At 31.7% G+C, this 18,459-nt stretch overlaps 2 protein-coding genes across 3 annotated transcripts; one reads left to right on the forward strand and one right to left on the reverse strand.

The window, feature by feature from the left end:
* The first annotated feature begins 1,079 nt into the window (after window positions 1–1,079).
* mus81 (mus81 structure-specific endonuclease subunit) lies at window positions 1,080–9,371 on the forward strand. 2 transcript variants are annotated; one of them, XM_088223817.1, is made up of 4 exons: window positions 1,095–1,556; window positions 1,644–2,252; window positions 5,521–5,944; window positions 8,314–9,371. In XM_088223817.1, exons 1-4 carry the CDS (start codon window positions 1,330–1,332, stop codon window positions 8,668–8,670), a joined length of 1,617 nt encoding a protein of 538 aa, XP_088079943.1. In that variant the 5' UTR covers window positions 1,095–1,329; the 3' UTR covers window positions 8,671–9,371. The 2 variants fall into 2 exon arrangements, with proteins under 2 accessions (XP_088079935.1, XP_088079943.1); XM_088223809.1 differs by having other exon boundaries at window positions 1,080–2,252.
* Window positions 9,372–14,334: 4,963 nt separating this feature from the next.
* Window positions 14,335–18,459, reverse strand: LOC148285528 (uncharacterized). Its single transcript, XM_088223831.1, has 3 exons — window positions 18,040–18,459; window positions 17,007–17,451; window positions 14,335–16,163 (listed from the first exon to the last, which is right to left on the reverse strand). Exons 1-3 carry the CDS (start codon window positions 18,107–18,109, stop codon window positions 16,046–16,048), a joined length of 633 nt encoding a protein of 210 aa, XP_088079957.1. The 5' UTR covers window positions 18,110–18,459; the 3' UTR covers window positions 14,335–16,045.

Genomic DNA, 18,459 nt, shown 5'->3' on the forward strand with positions numbered 1-18,459 from the left:
GAGAGAGCGATGGAGAAGGCCGCACGCCCGCTCTATCTGTCTTCCTCCCTCCACGTATATAGGCACTACTCCCCTCAGTTCTCACGGCATTCTTGCGGCGGCAACGCAGCGCGAAACGATGGACATGAAAAAATATACTTAAAACTAATTTACAAACTAAATGCCTATTCTAAATGTCTTGGAAAAGGCCACCCTCGAAAGTGACAAATACTAGTCTTTATTGGAGGGGAAGCTCATTTCTAACACATACCGAGATCCCTAAATCTAAACACTTAGTCTAGCGCAGTGGCAGTCCCTACAAGGGCCGCTTTCCGTTCTGACGTCCGTAACACCCCTCAAGTGTTCATGATGGCACTTCGTACCGATTAGACGCCACCAGGTATTCTATATCTCAACTTTTGACTGCATCAACAGCTTGATACATAGCATCTGCAAGGAGTACCAGCTGGTTTTTCTAATATGTGTTCGCATCATGTGCAGTTGAAAAAGTGACGTTAGAGATATAAAAGCGTTACCAATAAACAAAGAAACTCACTTTCACATTTATAATATTAGTTAGAAAAAGGATATACCTTTCAAATATTCTCTAGGGTGGAACGGGGTACCACCCCATTATGCCCCAACAGTAGCATTCTTTAAAACACGGGAGTAATGGCCGATATAAGTGTTGGCCTTGAGTTATCACTAGACTCTCAGTCAGGCGAAAGTAAGTTGAAATTAACATGTAATGTAATTTTTGGAATAAACAATGGTGTAAAGATATTTACGTTGGTGTAACAGATCAAATATTAGAACTTTCGAGCTTTTTCTCCAACATTCAATGAATTTCAAACTAAGTGCACTCCGACGCTGACAGCAATCGTTTCATATAGCGCAGCGCATTGAATTGACTATTGAGTGCGAAGTTCATACATCTCTGTCGTACGGAACAAATTTCCTGCCTCTTTCCTTTTCCGCCCCGGTACTCCGTTCTGCCCCGGGTTCCCCTACAATCTGAAACTCGACACTGGCTAGAACACCTAGTTGGGAGGTGAAAAAGCCAATAAAAAACCAAGAAGAAGAAGAAAATGTTTGTAAACAATCTAAACATAATCTTATCTGTAGTCTGTGCATAATCTCTTATCCCACGCGCCTTCTTGTATATTATTATAATAAATATGTAACTGTGCGTAACAATATGCAACAATATGTACATACTGTGTTTTTGACTTTTTGCTTTTTGTATATTCATATATTATATTGTTTATAGTGCGTGAGCATCTTTGTATCAGTTTATATAAATCGAAGTCTTTTGAATTTACTTTATAATTTGTTTCTATATGTCGTGCAATGGAGACGAAACGTGTGAATCTTCAATTAAAGCGCCCGAATCCTTTATTTGAAATGTGGGTTCAAGAAATGTATTTGACAGCTGTCAAAAATAAAAGCAAAACTCAAAACAAATTAAAAACTGCTTTAAGGTCCATACAAAAGTACCCATTAGTTCTTAATTCTGGTTCAGAATGTGCAATCCTTCAAGGATTTGGAAAGAGTATTTGTCAAATTTTAGATAACAGGTTAAGTCGTTGTACACAAAACTTTAGAAAATCTTCAACATACTTCTCGACTGCTCCTATAAATCATAGTATTATTTCAATTCCCAGGAAGTTAGTATCCAAAACCGCAGTTAAAACCAGAAAACCTATTCGTATAGATGATATTGAGGCCAATCCAAAATCCCAGAATACAAGCTATGTGCCAGGTTATAGAACTGGGGCTTACGCAATCTTACTAGCATTGTCAAACAACTTAGAGAGTGGCATATCTAGTATGTCCAAATCTGATTTACAATTTCAAGCGCAGAAGTACTGCGATGAATCTTTGTCTAAACTAAGTCCCGGTTCATTCTATAGTGCCTGGTCCAATATGAAAACTCTTATATCTAAAGGATTTGTTACGAAAGAAAAACACAAGTTCATACATTATTCACTCTCTGAAACTGGTCGAGCTCTTGCTGAAAAAATGCTTTTACAAAGTAATGAAATGGACAATGTGGACAATGAATTAATTGTAGCGAATTCTTGCAAAAAAGGAAGTGAAAGAATCCCTAAAGGTATGATTCATAATGGTCCAAAAACTGTAAAAAAACAAATTTCCGATCAGATTATATCTTCAGTAGAGGAATTTTGGGATATTGAGAATATGCATTTGTTTGAATTTTCTGCTGGTACTTTTGATGTTTTCCTACTTGTAGATAAGCAAGAGGTCAGTAGGTAAGTGAAATGAAATTTCATAGAATAATTCTTCAAATCTCTCATTATTGACATGCATATTATGTATATTCAGTCAATATTCCGGTAGCATGATAGATACTTTTTTAAATTTCACTGATTAGTTTTGCTAATTTTAATATAGCATAGAACATAAGGTGGCCTAACTGACTTTTTTCAGGAGAGTTAGTATCCAAAACTGCAGTAAAACTAGAAAACCTATTCGTATAGATGATATTGAGGCTAATACAAAATTCCAGAAAACATGTAAACTGTTTTTTTCTTCTTCAGTAGCGAATTCAGAAATAAAATAAAAAAAACTTTTCATCTCTTTTTATCGAGTTAATTATATTTACGATTAGTTTCTTATAAATTGAAGTTAAGAACAATAAAACCTCTATTTGCGAGGTTTTCATTAATAATTTTTCTATTTTAGTTGATAGATTTAGGAGGTTTTCATATCTAATTTGTGTTGAAAATACAAAGTGAAAAGTAATATTTAAGATGAAATTTAGTTTACTATTTGGAATATATTCACTATATGTAATAACTGATACTATATTTTACAATTACTGGGGTAAATTGTCACAATAATGATGCAAATCCTTCAAAAAAACTGAATTTTAACTCTTGCAAGCTTGGTACTTTCTTGATTTAATTTTAATTAATAAAACATATTTTATGAATACACTTTTAAAATGTCAAAATTGAAATATCCTTATTTTTCATAAGACACTGAATCGGTACTACAATTTCAGCGTATCAGCAATTCTTTATTATATGGAAGATGTGGAGGTGGAAAGTTTAGAAATATTTGAGGTACAGCTTCTTTGATTATCATCTGGGGTAAAATATAGCCCAATCATCTGTAAATCGTATTTTATAGGTTCTTAATCGTCCCGGTCGATTCATAAGGTGGCACGCCAATATTAGTAAAATATGGCTTAGGATTTTTTCGGGCAAAGCAACATACGTAAATATAGTCAGTGTGAATACATGAGGGGCGTTCAATATATTCTCGGTATGGGTGAGAAAAGACTGAATACTGAATGACTTTCAACATTTAGAAATCTTTGGCATTTTAGTTGCGTCAGCTTCACCATATCACGTACAATTTTTTTTTATTTAAACCCGTAAATATAATTTTCTATCATCTGAATTTTTTTCATTAAGTATTTTTTGTTAGCAGGCATTTAAATCGGTTTTTAATCTGCATTTTTCTTTCTGAATTTCTTGCAATGAATTTTAAGTCATTTTTCTTCCAAAATATTTATGATCCTTTTCTCATTTTTATCCGTTTTTTCACTCTTTCGTTATGATTTACTAGGCTTCATTTTATATTGCGGTCGCTTCTTTCTTTTCGTGCGTACTTTGTCAACTGATTCTTCACTATTAGAATATGGAATCAATTGTTTTACATGTTCTATAAGATATATATACATCTGGAGCAGAAAATTATACATTAACCTGTATATGTATTATCATTACCTGAGAATTGGGTTCTTGAATGATTTTTTAAATGTTGATTATGACAATCATCTTGACTGAAGTATTAATTATAATAAATATAAATAACAATGAAATAATGTGAACAGCTTCGTAATCAGAATAGCTTTCTTTACAATAAATATTTAATGTAATATATTCTTTATCAGCGTTTAGTGTTAGAATTGTATCCTTTTTTGTGTTCAGAGCATATCTATAATTTTATGTCCTTTAACATCTAAAAATAATTGAAACACTATGAAATAAGAGGTTACATGAGAAATTTCTACATACATAACTCATAAACTTTACCGATGTTAAGTTGAAATTTATACAACCAACTTTTTATGCCATTGGAAAATCCACCTCTACCTTTGAAACAGTTATAATATGTTAAATTATTAATTAATAATAAAAATATGTTTTATTATAATTAAAATGCAGTTCCACCAAGAAATGTCAGCATAAAAACTCATGTTATATTATGTTCATAGAAATCAATTACTTTGCTATAATCCTCGCTAAATAGTGCGAACCGTTGTTATCTTGAAATGAAAACAATTATCATCAAAACTGGACACAGCGCGAAAGCTCAATGACAGCCTCCGGTGAAAAAGTTTCCTCGTAGCGGGATTTACAAAGCTTAAAAAAAAAAATTGCAGTATGAATAGGATTTATAAGTCTAAAAAAAATATTAAACATTGTACTGATGTATATGTTTTACACACATTTCGAAAATTAAAATTCCTAACAGAACACGCCAAAATATAATTTTTGATAATTTTGGGTTTTATGAGTTTTACAAGTTAGACCGACGATATAATTGACAGTAAAAAGGATAAGTAAATGATGTGCGTCACAATAGCTAAGTATAGTTATAAATACAACTTTTTAAAAATTTTACACTGCATCATATAAGCAAACGTCCATGGATATCTGTCGTAAATTTTGGCATTTTAATACCTTCTTGTACGACATTCATAAAATCAAGAGATTTATATCACAACATCCGACTTATTTTTACAATTTGTCATTTAGATTTCTGTGGTGTTTTTATGAATATTTTTTTTAATTTTTATCCATACTTAAATGATAACTTCAGCACTATGTATTGGAGTTATCATGTACATACCAAACACCACAAATTTACATTTAAATATATTATTTAGATAAAAAACTAATAGTTTTACATAAAACCTGTCTTCTTTACATTGTTTTGGAATTGATTCAAAATAAAAAAAAAGGTGTGCTCATTTTTCATAACAAAAATCTTTTTTTGACTCCTGCAAAATTAATTTTATGGGGCATCAGTTATTTAGGCTTTTTACTTTTACTGTCTATATCTACTTGTAACATGGATACACTATTTTACTCACTTTTGTGCAATACATAGTCAAAGGTAAAACATCTGAATTCCATGCATTACATAACTATTATTTACTTACCCACATTACAAAAACCCAACATTTAAATAAAAAATATTGCTTTTAAAAAAAAACAAAGGAAATAAAAAGCCATGATAATACTATTTTATTTATTCATTAAATGTTCATGTTCATACATTACCTGAAAAAACAGTGATATAAAGATAGCCAAAAAAAACATTTTCTATTTGATAGTTATCAAAAAATCTAAATTTAATATAATGAGACAATTCAAAAGCTCATTTATAGCCATTATATTATGAATCATTTAATATTTTGCATACATGTGTTTTTTTCCATTAATAAAAAAATTTCCATCTAAACTAACATTTTTTTATGTTTACTAGTTCTTATTTTTTCAGTGCAGGAAAAAAAGACGACGCCACAATAATGGAGTTAAATAAATTTGGTATGATTAAATACGAATTGAGGCATCTTAAAGTTGGTGACTTTGCATGGGTAGCCCGACACAGAGAAAGCGGTAGAGAATTGGTTCTACCACATATTGTAGAGAGAAAAAGAATAGATGATTTATCTGCAAGTATTAGAGACGGCAGGTTTCATGAACAGAAGTTTAGACTCAAGCAATGTGGGATACCAAATGTGATTTACTTAGTTGAAAACTATGGCAAAAATCAACGCACAAGTCTTCCAATGTCCACACTGATGCAAGCAGTTGCCAATACAAGGGTTCAGGATGGATTCATGACTCATTTTACACCATCTTTAGCAGCATCAATTAAGTTTCTTGCAATGATGACAAAAAACATGTCAGATTTGTACTCAGTAAGTTAATTTTTAGACTTTTCCGATTGGCAGGTCTTTGCAAAAGTAACATAATACCTGTAAAAGTCAACATTACGGGAGAGCAAGAAACACTTTATTTTTACAAATAGGTTAAAAGTGACAATATTTACACTGCCATATGACCATGTTTACATAATAATGCCTATTTACATATCGTCATTGCCCCCGCCATCTGTTCAGTGATTTAAAAAATAAAACTGTTTTTAATTTCTCATTAAGATTACACAATTTTTATACAAAATACGCTCAAGTATTTTTTTCAAAGTACAATTATGTATTTTTCCTTTTTGTTATCAATAAAAAAATATGTACATAAAAAACCGTTGTTAAAAGTTGTTCACATTGTTACTTTAACGGATATTGGAGCCACAACGACAGTATATCTTTAAATTGTTTATAAAAAACCCTAAGATCATCATTTCTGATCACTGAATAAGTACTTAAATTGCAAAGCATCTAGTTTACTTTATTACATGGAAGAGAAGGTGATCAGTCAAGAGTTATTGCAGTTAAGAATCACCTTTAAAATCAATGTTTCACATCTATCCTGCAAGGAATTGAATCAAGGACCTCAAGCATGGTAAACGAATGCGTTAACCACCACACTGATTTTCTTTTTTAGGATTTTTATCCAAGAGAAGCAATCAAAACGAAAACGCTCACTTAGGGTTCTGGTTCTATTTCACACACAATTGTATTCTTTATCTGTCCGGACACAGAATGAAACGTTTGTAAATTTACTTTATGTGCTATTTACCTGGATCAATCCATTTCAAAAGCTCAATTGGTAGATTTCATATTTGTAACCAAAGCGGATAATATGTATTATTATTATAACCATTTATGATATTAGTCGGCCTCATGGTGTAATGGTCAGCGTGTTTGTCTACCATGTGAGAGGTCTTGGGTTCGATTCCCGACATGGTTGGTATGAAATATTAATTTAAAGGGTGTTTTCATACCAGAATATTTCATAGTCCCTGGACTGGTAAGCCTGATGATGACCGGTAAGCGTAAGACTGATCATCTTACCTTCATGTAACAAAAATGATCGAGATATCCTGCGATTGGTGTACAAATGCAGTGCCCTATGCACCTAGGTGCGGAAAGGGAATGATGATGATGATGATAAATCTGCTCTTTTAATACTATGCTCTTAATAAAAAAACTATTTTCAAAAATTGTAGATTTGGAACATTCACATGGAGCTAACAATATTGATTTATTTTATTTATTTAAAACTTCAAGTACAAAAAATAAGTACTTTGGCGGACTTATTGCTAAAAGCAATATATTATAATGGTGAAATATTGTTATAATGGACATAAATACAGGACTGATATGTAAACATCTATTATTATTCCGTGAAATCATAAAATGACCATAATCCTTATGTAGTTGCACAATGGACGATAGTTTATACTTAAATATATCTCTGAAGTATTCTGGTAAAATTTGTTACTGGAATGTGTGTAAAAATAACTCATTTTATTTTTCCCTCTGTTGACCTTGTTCCAGCCAAAAACTTGTTGAATTTGTACTTGTCATTATGAAATTACACGGTGTATTTTAAACATGTTTTACATGGGCTTTACAATGTAACAGGTAAACATAACTTGCAAAACCCAGTGGAAAATGAAACTACTTTTACAAAAATTGCTCCATCTCCTAAAATATTAGTTCTTTTTTAATTAAATCTCGAATACACACTTACTATATACTGCTAATGTCACAATAAGAAGCAACTGTTTCAAATAATATAAGCACATAGTTGTCAAATTTATAAGAATATTTAGTAAAAAAATATTTGCAGTATTTAAAAACTAAAATTTTAATACCGATCTACTTATGTCATAATTTATTGCACCACTTGCATAACAGCACTAGTCTGCACCCTGACGAGTGCAAAGGATGTAACTAAATGAGCTTTTGTCTTCTCACTCACTCATATAGGGTTAATCTAAGTAGAAGTCAAATATGCACATCATAAGAAAATGTATCTAGGTATTTGTCTATACTCACATTCGCAGAACGAATAAACCATAATATAAAACCACAATCCATATTATAAAAAATGCAATCCGAAAATGTCACCGTTCTGCTCACTCATATCATTATAATAATGTGTGAAAAGAAGATGGATATAATGAATCGACTCATTGTCTCTAAACAAAATGATCGAGTAGATCTACCTTCCTTTGTAAAGGGCATCAGTTGGTCTCTGGTAGAACTACCTTACTAGCATAAAATGCTAACAGTGTACTTTCGCTGTATTTAAGATTTTAGAATTATAATATGAATTTTGAAGGTACGGGTATTAATAAAATAACATTTTTTTTTTTTTTCAGAATAAAAAACTGTCCGTTTTATCTAATGACAGCAAAAACACACATGTGTCAGAAAACAAAATTTGCCTAATGGAATTCAATAACTTTAATGCGATGGCCTCCAAGTCCAAAGTGTTAACTGTCAAAGATTTGTTTATAAAACAATTATTACAGCTAAAGGGAATTTCTGTTGAAAAAGCTGTAGCTATTACTTCAGTTTATGGAACACCAAAAAATCTTATGGATGCTTATAAAAGTCGTGGTGAAAACCCCGAAATGCTGTTAGCAGATATAAAATATGGTGCAAGTAAAACTAGGATTGGTCCAAGTATAAGTAAAATTTTGTTCTTTTTCTTTACCAAAGATAATTTAACATAATAGTTATACAAATTTTGTACATTGGATATAATAGTTATACAAATTTTGTGCATTGGATATACAGAAGAAAGATGCTTGTTCTCATTTACTACTTTTTTGTACTTACTTATGTGTAATTATTATTTTTGATATTATGTATTGCTTACCCATACCCCATGTGATATTAATTATATTTATACAAATTTAAATGTTCTTGAAATTTATTTCCTGGGATTTATTTATTTAGCTCTGATTAGGTAAACAAAAATGTCTGTTTGACCATAGTGGAAAAAATCTGTAGATTTTGTAAACATCCATAGGGATGTAGTCTCATTCAATAAATTAAGGTGGGATTATAAAAATCTGAACTTAAAAAAAAGTGAGTTCATAAACGCACACAAAAAATGTTTCGGCCTACTTAAACAATATAGTAATACAATATTAAAATTCCTACATCCATAGGATTCCATGTATGCCTGGCAAAGACCATGCTATCGTGGAATACCGGTAGTCCAAGAGAACCATCTGTTATTATTTATGTTTAAAGCATTAACTTTGTGGTCAAACAAAACTAATGGTTAATAAATATTAGAATATAACCACTTACTGACTTTTTATGTCTTCCAGTTTTATAATCAGTAAAACCCCCGTTTTACGTTTTTCAAGGGAGCAACAAAAAAGTGTAAAACTGAGGAAAATTTTAAAGTAAAGGAAATGAAAAATGAATGGAAAAAATTATATTTCATTAAAATGTAATTATTGTACAAGATTATACTAAATTTACTGCAGAAAAATTGTCAAAACTGTTATGATTGGGGATTATTCATATTTACCAATTATATAATTAAAAATATTTTGTATTTTTTCAAACAAAACTGTAATGTGTTATTTTTTTACTGAATTAAAAAAAATACATCCATAAATAATTTATCTAGGTACTTAACCTTAAAAACACGAAAATAAATATTTGAATTTGCATAAAATGCATATAACATTTTTTTTCCCTAAATATTGGGAAATTTTATTTATATGGTATCCTTTTTTTAGTATGGCACCACAAAATTTCAACTGTTATTTACATCGCGGACTGTTTCACACTTTTGTGATAACTGTTTTAAACGACCTCCTTTTCACATTGTGTGTGTATAACATCAATTAATATTTATATTGCCATTTTTTTTAACTTTCTGCATCGTAATTTATTGATGTAAAGACTTTATTCTTCCTAAACATGCGTCAACTGCATGTCACTATTTAGTAAAACGTCAAAATTAAACAAAATGGTCAATTGAACGTAGTTATGCAGAAAGCAGCCAGCGCACAATTTTGAAAAAAATAGATATTGATATTATCGGGAGCAGTGAGATCAATTCTATGTTCTGCTAAAAAAGCCAGACCGTTTTCATACAGAAAACTGTATTAATCTCCTTCTGAAATTGGTGTCGATCACAAAAGCGTCATTTTTCAATTTGCAAAAAACACCCACAGCAGAGGAAAAATCTTACGATACTTAAAAAATATTAAAACAGGTAAATTACATAATTTGATTTTTGTTTGTTAAATAAAAAAAAACTAATTTATTCATTGTTTGTCATTTGTTACGAGTCAAAAACATTCCAACTGTTTTGTAAATTTGGTTATTCACTCTTCACAAAAATACTATTATCTCAGTTTCACTTTTCTATGCTTTCTGCATAACTACGTTCAATTACACTGCACCTATTTTGAATTTAGTTTGAGACCTTAGAGTATATACAATATATAAGTTTGAGACCATCATTTACACATTTTTTTTATTTGCCTCGATTTTATTCTCCATTCACGCAGCGGCGCGCGGCTCGTCTTCTGACAGATCGAATGAGTTATGAAAAAAATTCAACATAAAACCGGGGTTATGAAAAACGTAAAAAACGTTAATTGGGGGGAAAATTTATGAGATTGTATGGAAAAAAAAGGAACCTAAATATTTCTCTGTTAAAAGCGGGAAAACGAGGTTTTACCGGTGTGAATTTTTTCATAAATTCTATTTATACTATGGTGATGGTAAAGGTGAGTGTATTTTAGTATTTGCATGTTGGTGTACTGAGTGTCCTGAGTCCTGACAAAGAAATGGGTACATCTTGAAACCGGTAGACATAAAAAGTCAGTAAGCGGTCATATACTATAATAATATCTACTAACATTAGTTGAAACATCTGTTATTTCACTCACTTTTTTGTGCGAGCACCAGGAGACAAGGCAATCTAATGATAGTCCCTGCTGAAGTGCATGCAGGCATTATCAGTTTCAGGAGTGGATAGGAATATATATTTTCCTCCTCATTCCCTCACCGCACCGAATGGTGCATAGGGCACTGCATTGGTACACCAATTGCAGCGTATCATGATATTTTTTTGTTACATGAAGGTAAGATGATCAGTCTTACGCTTCAGGTACCAGTCCAGGGACTATGAAATATTCTAGTGTGAAAACACCCTTTAAATAAATATTTTCATATCAACCATGTCAGGAATCGAACCCGAGACCTCTTGCGTGGCAGGCTAACGCGCTGACCACGAATACCACGAAGCCGACAAGCATTAAATATATCGAACATTTTACGAGTCATAAAACATTAAATATAAGGGTTTTTCAATTCAGTCATTTAGGGACAGATTGATGATTTTGGATAGATGAATGCAATATGAGCTTAACCTTTTTATTGGTAATGTATCCTACTATAATAGAATACAATAATATGATAATGTTAATTGAATCGGCATTCACTTCGTAACACTTTATTATTATGAAACTAAAACTTTGTTATTAGTGTTACACAATTTTTATTCTTTTACACGAACACTATTACAGTTTTGGAAGAACACTCATCCAATCAACGGGTGATATAAAACAAATAAAGTAAGCATAGAATATTGTTCACGGTGTCATAGAATTTAACCAAAAAATAAACCAATTAATCAGTGAAACAGGAGTGTTCATTCCACTTATGTAAGGTATTAGCATATATATAGATAGTTATGTAAAGTACAGATATGAAAACATGATCAATGAGGGAAAGAATATTAAGTAGAATTTAGTTTAAAAATCTAGCACATAAGTGGGAGTTACAATAATTAAACCTAAGATTGAATATGTGGGAAGACATCACATGGCTAACGGGTGTACGTAGGTAAGTGGAGTGAGGGAGGTCGCAAAGGGAACATTGTCAATAAAGGCGAGGGGTGATTAAATGTGTGATTATGGAATGAGTGGTTACTATCCACTCATTCCATAATCACACCTGTACCAAGTAAATAACAAAGGCAGTAAATATGAATAATCTAGAAATTATAGAAATTCACAAAAATTTAAATTCTGAGAACAATTGAATATAATCATAATCACACATTTAATCACCCCTTGCCTTTATTGACAATGTTCCCTTTGTGACCTCCCTCACTCCACTTACCTACGAAGACCCGCGTCTGTTAACACTCTCTTAGCCAAGTGATGTCTTCCCACATATTAGTAATAATATTTGGATGGTTTATATAGCGGCATTTTTGTGAAAAATCACTTCAAGGGCACTTTACAATTGTATACTTAAACTGACATTCTAACTAAACTAAAGTCACATATTATATTTTCTGATTTAAAGTTGAGGGTATGATAATATCAGAAATGACTGTGGGACTGTTGATGATTTGTAAGTTTGAAGACAATTGGTTCCAGGTAGAAGGGCGGCAATGTTAAAAGCACGATCTCCAAATCTAGTGTTTGGGGAGCGCCGGATTTCGACAAGTTTTCCTCTCCCTAAATCAAATGCTCACCTAAGAGTAGATTTACTTTGACATGTATTTTCCCTAATACAAAGGTCTAATAAATCTTAGGCTTAATTATTGTAACTTCCACTTATGTGCTAAATTATAAGAACTAAAATCTACTTGATATTCTTTCCCTCATTGATCATGTTTTCATATCTGTACTTTAGATAACTATCTATATATATGCTAACACCTTACCTACGGAGTACTTCAAGGTAGTATTCTAGGACCAATCTTATTCTTAATATACATAAATGATCTGTGCCATTTAAACATCGATGGTTCTGTTATAAGTTTTGCTAATGACACCGTTCTATTATTCAAAGATAAGACATGGAAGGAAACATATGAAAAATCCGAAAAATATCTGAATATAGTAAAGGCATGGCTAGATACTAATTACTTAACTCTCAATAAACCTAAAACTAACTTCATTCCATTTCAAATCAGTTCTAGAACCTATTCACAAAATGCTTATCTTAACATCAAACTAAATAATAATAATTGTCTTCAAAGTGCTCATTGTAATTGCCCAATACTGGATAGGACAGACAATGTCAAATACTTAGGAGTTATTATTGATATAAATTTAAAGTGGAAACAGCAGATTGAAAATGTTACTAATAAACTTAAGAAATTAACGTATATATTCAAAACAATTTGAAATATAATTAATGTACAGGAACTTTTAAAGATTTATTTTGCATTGTGCCAATCAATTTTGGAGTGGTATAATCGGTTGGGGTGGTGCGAGTGACACAGTTTTAAATAATGTATTTGTTGCACAAAAATCCATCATTAAAATAATACTCAGAGTCCCGATACAGACATCTACTGAAGAAATATTCCATAAATCACAACTTACGACACCAAAACAATTATACGCTAAAACAATACTCACTTATAGATTCAAAAACTACTCTTACTCAAATGAGAGACATAACCCCCACAATACATCACATACAAATAATATAATCACTAGATCCTCAACACATAAACAACTTAAACAAATACAAACTAATACCACTTTCGGACAAGGGGATTTTGAGTATTATTCAATTAAAATCTATAACCTACTTCCACTATCTACTAAAGCAATTAGTAATGAGAAAATGTTTAATAAGGCTATAAAAAAATGGATAGTGGAGCTAGGTAGAAGTAAAATGGATTGTCTCATTCGCCCATACCAATGCTGAATCAACTGCTCCACAGCTATATAGCTTATGTTAGGTTTTTGTTGTTTTCATTGCGTGTTTTGTAATATAAATAATATAGATGTACATAAATACCTTATTTTTAAAACTGTCTGAATATTAGTTAATTATGTTTGTTTTTTTTAAGTGAGTCTTCTTTGTTTATTCTCAAATGTAATTAAAAAAAACTAAATTGTTAAGTGTCCTCGGCACGGGAAACCCCAGTGAGGTCACATTATTTTTATTATTAATTATAGTTTGTAAGTGAAAAATATGAATAAATAAATAAATAAGTGGAATAAACCCCCCTGCTTTAGGTTTCACAGATTAATTTGTTTATTTTTTGGTTAAATTCTATGACACTGTGAATAATATTCCGTGTTTACTATATTAGTTCTATATCACCCGTCGATGGGAGGAGTGTTCTCCCGAAACTGTAGTAGTGTTCTTGCAAAAGAATAAAAATTGTGCAACACTAATAATAAAGTTTTATTTTCACAATAATAATACATAAAAATGATCTAATTTTTTCTCATGAACTATAAATGAGTTCAGTCACAACTACTTGACTTTACTGCTGCAATTCGTAAAAAAACGATTAAAATAAAAATTTCGTTCTGCCAAGACAAGTATTATTATGTAATTAGGAATTAAGGAATTAGGGTTAGTAAATAATAAAACACAGATTATTCCTTTGAATCTTTTAATCTATCTATAATAATTTAATCAAACATACACACATATTACAAGTATTCAAGTTTAATGAGCAGGTTTTAAGTTTTGTCATGGCTTCGAGAGTATCAAATAGAAAGCATTTTGTAACGGGATTTTCCTATATATTATTGTTTACAGCTTTTGCAAGTGTGGTGTGATATACTACATATTATGTAGTTTTCAAGATTACTACGAATGTTGGTTTACAAATGAGATATTTTATCCTTATTGAGATCAAAAGCAGAATATGGAAACCACGCATTTAGAGAGAACATCTGAATATCATGCTTGGCACCAGCAACATACCCAACCGATAAAAGGAGAGTATAATGCAATCAAAAAAATTAAGATCTGAAATCAGATCTAGGTGATGAAAAATATAGTTTATATTGTTTCAAGCTTAAATAGGAATTTTAGATTTAAGTGCACTTTATTATTACTTTTATAAAATATCAGAAATTACCAGGAAACAAAAACATTAATCTTTCTATTTACTGTTTTTATTAAATAATATCTTTCAAGACATATACTGAAACAGGGACAGACAATATTTAATTGACCAATAATAATCTGAAAAAATAAATTCATTAACATTTAATAAGTAAAAGTGCAAAATGCTTGAAACGTAAAAAAAGAATTGCCTATTTTTTAAAGAAAATAATCCTATATACTCTGAAATTACACTTTATATGTATATCAGTCAATTAAGCTAATTAATAAAGGTAACATCGGACATATACTTATGGCAAATGGTATTTAAAACTCAAAATAAGATTAGCAGAAAATATACATATTACTTATTATAAACAACAAAAAACAGAATGACTATTATAAGCTACAAACTAACAACGAAATATGAGAGAAACATTTGTTGAGAAATAGTGTCACTTATGTTTATTGTAAAATGCCTTATTTTGAGTTTTCTTTTGGGAATGAAATATTACCTGGAAAATACCCTGATAAGATCACACAAATAAATTACAATTTATATTATACCCATTGCAATTACGTGCAGAATACTTATATCTACTTATTTACTGAGTAAATAATGTTTCATCAAACGTAATACAAAACAAAACAATATATAAGTTTTAAAACAAAACAAAGACATGGCTTAATCAATGACCATTTTTAGTTAAAATCACAAATAATAATATTATGTATTTATTTAAACAAAAAAAAAACTTTACATTTTTATTTCGATGTATAAATTTTGTGCACTAGAAACATTGTTTTAAACTTGAAATTTAAACAAAAAAAAAAAAAAGGTCCCATACACTTCGGGATCATCAACAATTTTTCTACTACACAAAGTAAACAATATTCATAGACATTTTAAAGTATACTTAAAGAAAAATTGAACAAAAAATAGATACATCACATTAACAATTTGGTTTTTCCATTTACCGCAATGCAAATTAATATCACAAGATAAAATAAAAATACACCTCCATTAAGTGTTCATTAAAATCAGAATAATTAGCCAAATTAAGACTTTTAAGAAAATATTGAAAGAATCAAGACAAATTAAACATTTATGTTATTTCAAGAACAGACCTATTTGAAAAAAAGAATTTTAAAAGTAATAAATAAAATTCCAAAAAAAAAACAAATTTAAACAGAGTGGGAGTTCTGAGTGTTTCTTGTGCTGGGTGTAGGAGTAGAGAAACATATTCAAACAGGCCTTTAAAGAGTGCGGTAATTCCTTTCTGTTCTAGCCTTGTAATACTTGAAGCCAATAAAACCGATGGCAACTAATCCAAGAGAAAGCACGATCCCGCCAATGAAACTAGGCCCATCAAACCTGAAATACAATATGATTATTACTCATTTACTTCTAGGTGGTGCTCGTAGTCATGTGGTTAACGCCATTGCCAATGACACATGCGGTCTTGGGTTTGATTCCTGACACAGCGAAGGTCGAATAAATATTTATTTAAAAAGGGTGTGTTTACAATAATATTTCATTGTCCCTGAACCCGTAGCACCGGAGGCGTAAGACTGATCACCTCGCTTTCATAAATAAATAACGATTAATAAAGTGCCCAATGGATAAGGGAATGATGATGAAATTTTGGTTGTTTTTTTAGGACTTTTAAAGCACTCTGTACCGGGTCAGTCATTGCTGTATGCAGCTTGTTAATTTGAAATCCGTCATTTCAGAGTCTACACTTTTATGTGATTTCTTTATAACTGGGTACCATGGTGATTTTAATCGCATCCGATCATCTCTATTTATATTGTTGGGATGTTTGTAAATCTCGATCGCTTCTTTTACCAATCAAGTTTGGTGACTCTTCGGTCTCCCTAAGATTATATTATTGACTCGAAGGAATACTTATTTACAAACATCCTGACAATATAAACAAAATGATGGGACGTGATTAAAATCATTCTGATATCTAGTTAAGAAATCAAATAAAAGCGTAGACTGTGAAACAACACAGATTTCAAATTAATTAAATACAGCGAAGACTGCCACACAGTACAACTTACAACCCCTAAATACGTAATGTCACATGTTAGTCTACACAAATAAAACTAACCCACTACTCATCAGAGGGGGGCGCTGTAATGCGTTCCGAAACGTTGGATAGCAGTACAGACGACACACAAATAATACAATATAAATTAGGAATCGACATACCTATTGTTGGTGTGTGGTGCTGGCGTCGGTGGAGCAGATGTCGTCTTGGGGGAGGCTGTTGTAGAAGCAGTTGATGGGGAGCGGGTAGAGGGGGTGGGAGCGATAGTGGGGGCGGGTGTTGGCGGCGGGGTGAGGGTGGGCGCCGGGGTAGAGCTGGTAATAGGCGTTGGGGCAATAGTCGTTGGGGCAACAGTCGTCGGAAGGACGGAAGTAGTTGTCTTAGGAGTGGTGGGTGAAGCGGTCGGTTTGATTGTGGGTGGGCTGGATGCGGTCGTAATAGAAGCGGTAGTTGTATTCGTATCGCCAGTAGATGCATCGGGAATGTTGACTTTAGATACCGCTGAAGGTGTCGCAGATGTAACCTCACTATGCCCAGTGGGATCGTCATTTTCAATGACGGAAGCGCTCTTTGCATTCAGAGAAGTCGTATTGCCAAGCAAAGTGGCTGTAAAATAAAATAAAACCTCAAACAAACGGACAAATAAAATCATAAACAAGTGAGTGGTGTCACAGGAGTCTACATGGAATTCAATAATTATATATCTTATTTTGTAAAATAATGATGTTGTATTAACGGGCCTTAATTATATGGTCGGTTTGATGGTGGGTTATCTTTGCAAATAATGAAAAATAGATTATTAAACATAGTGTTAAACTTTTGTTCTTAAAGATCTGTACTAAAAATTTTTTTTTGCATAATCGAACACGGTGTATTTGTATTTTAAGAGGTTATTCGTCGGTCGGCGTGCATTTCCGCCAATCTACTAAATCAACTTTTCCCAGATGACAGTAAAAATTGTTTTTAAAATCAAATCTATCACATTATTTACTCGGATCCGCGGTATTGTTCTCTTCGAGAAAGCTAACCTAATGTTGGACCCACGCATATCGTACGCTTGGGGAATATCCTACAATAGTTTAAAATCCTCCCATATAAAAATACTTATTATTTTTGCCAGAATTGTAGATTGGCGGTAATGCACGCCGACTGTCGAAATGTTATCATTATAAGCTAAAAAATAAGGGTACATACCACTTTTCCCCTGCAAACACAGAGCGTTGCACAATATAAGTACTACAGCAAAACCCACTGGAACTTCCATCTCAATTAGTGTATTTTCGACCAATTTGAATAGTTACAATAAATGCATTGGATGCAAAACTAACACACTACACGATATCAAATCTATAACTTCGAACCACTAAAGAAAAATCAACGTCTAACAATAGGACGAAGAAATGTTGATACGGGTGGCGCCGATTGCTGATATGGAGATTACGTGGAATATATCAAGTAATGCGCAAAATTAGGACTGAGTCTTAGAAATTTCTGCTGATTTAAGATTTTTTTTTTTTAGGATTACACACGACTCCGGTTTCAAAGAAAAGAAGCTAAAAGAACACAGGAGAAGAACATGCTAGAATCCGACCACAGACTACATCCGACCAGAGA

This window comes from Micrasema longulum, unplaced genomic scaffold, assembly GCF_059751315.1.
Source record: "Micrasema longulum isolate JH-2025_06_02 unplaced genomic scaffold, ASM5975131v1 h1tg000026l, whole genome shotgun sequence".
NCBI classification, from domain to species: domain Eukaryota; kingdom Metazoa; phylum Arthropoda; class Insecta; order Trichoptera; family Brachycentridae; genus Micrasema; species Micrasema longulum.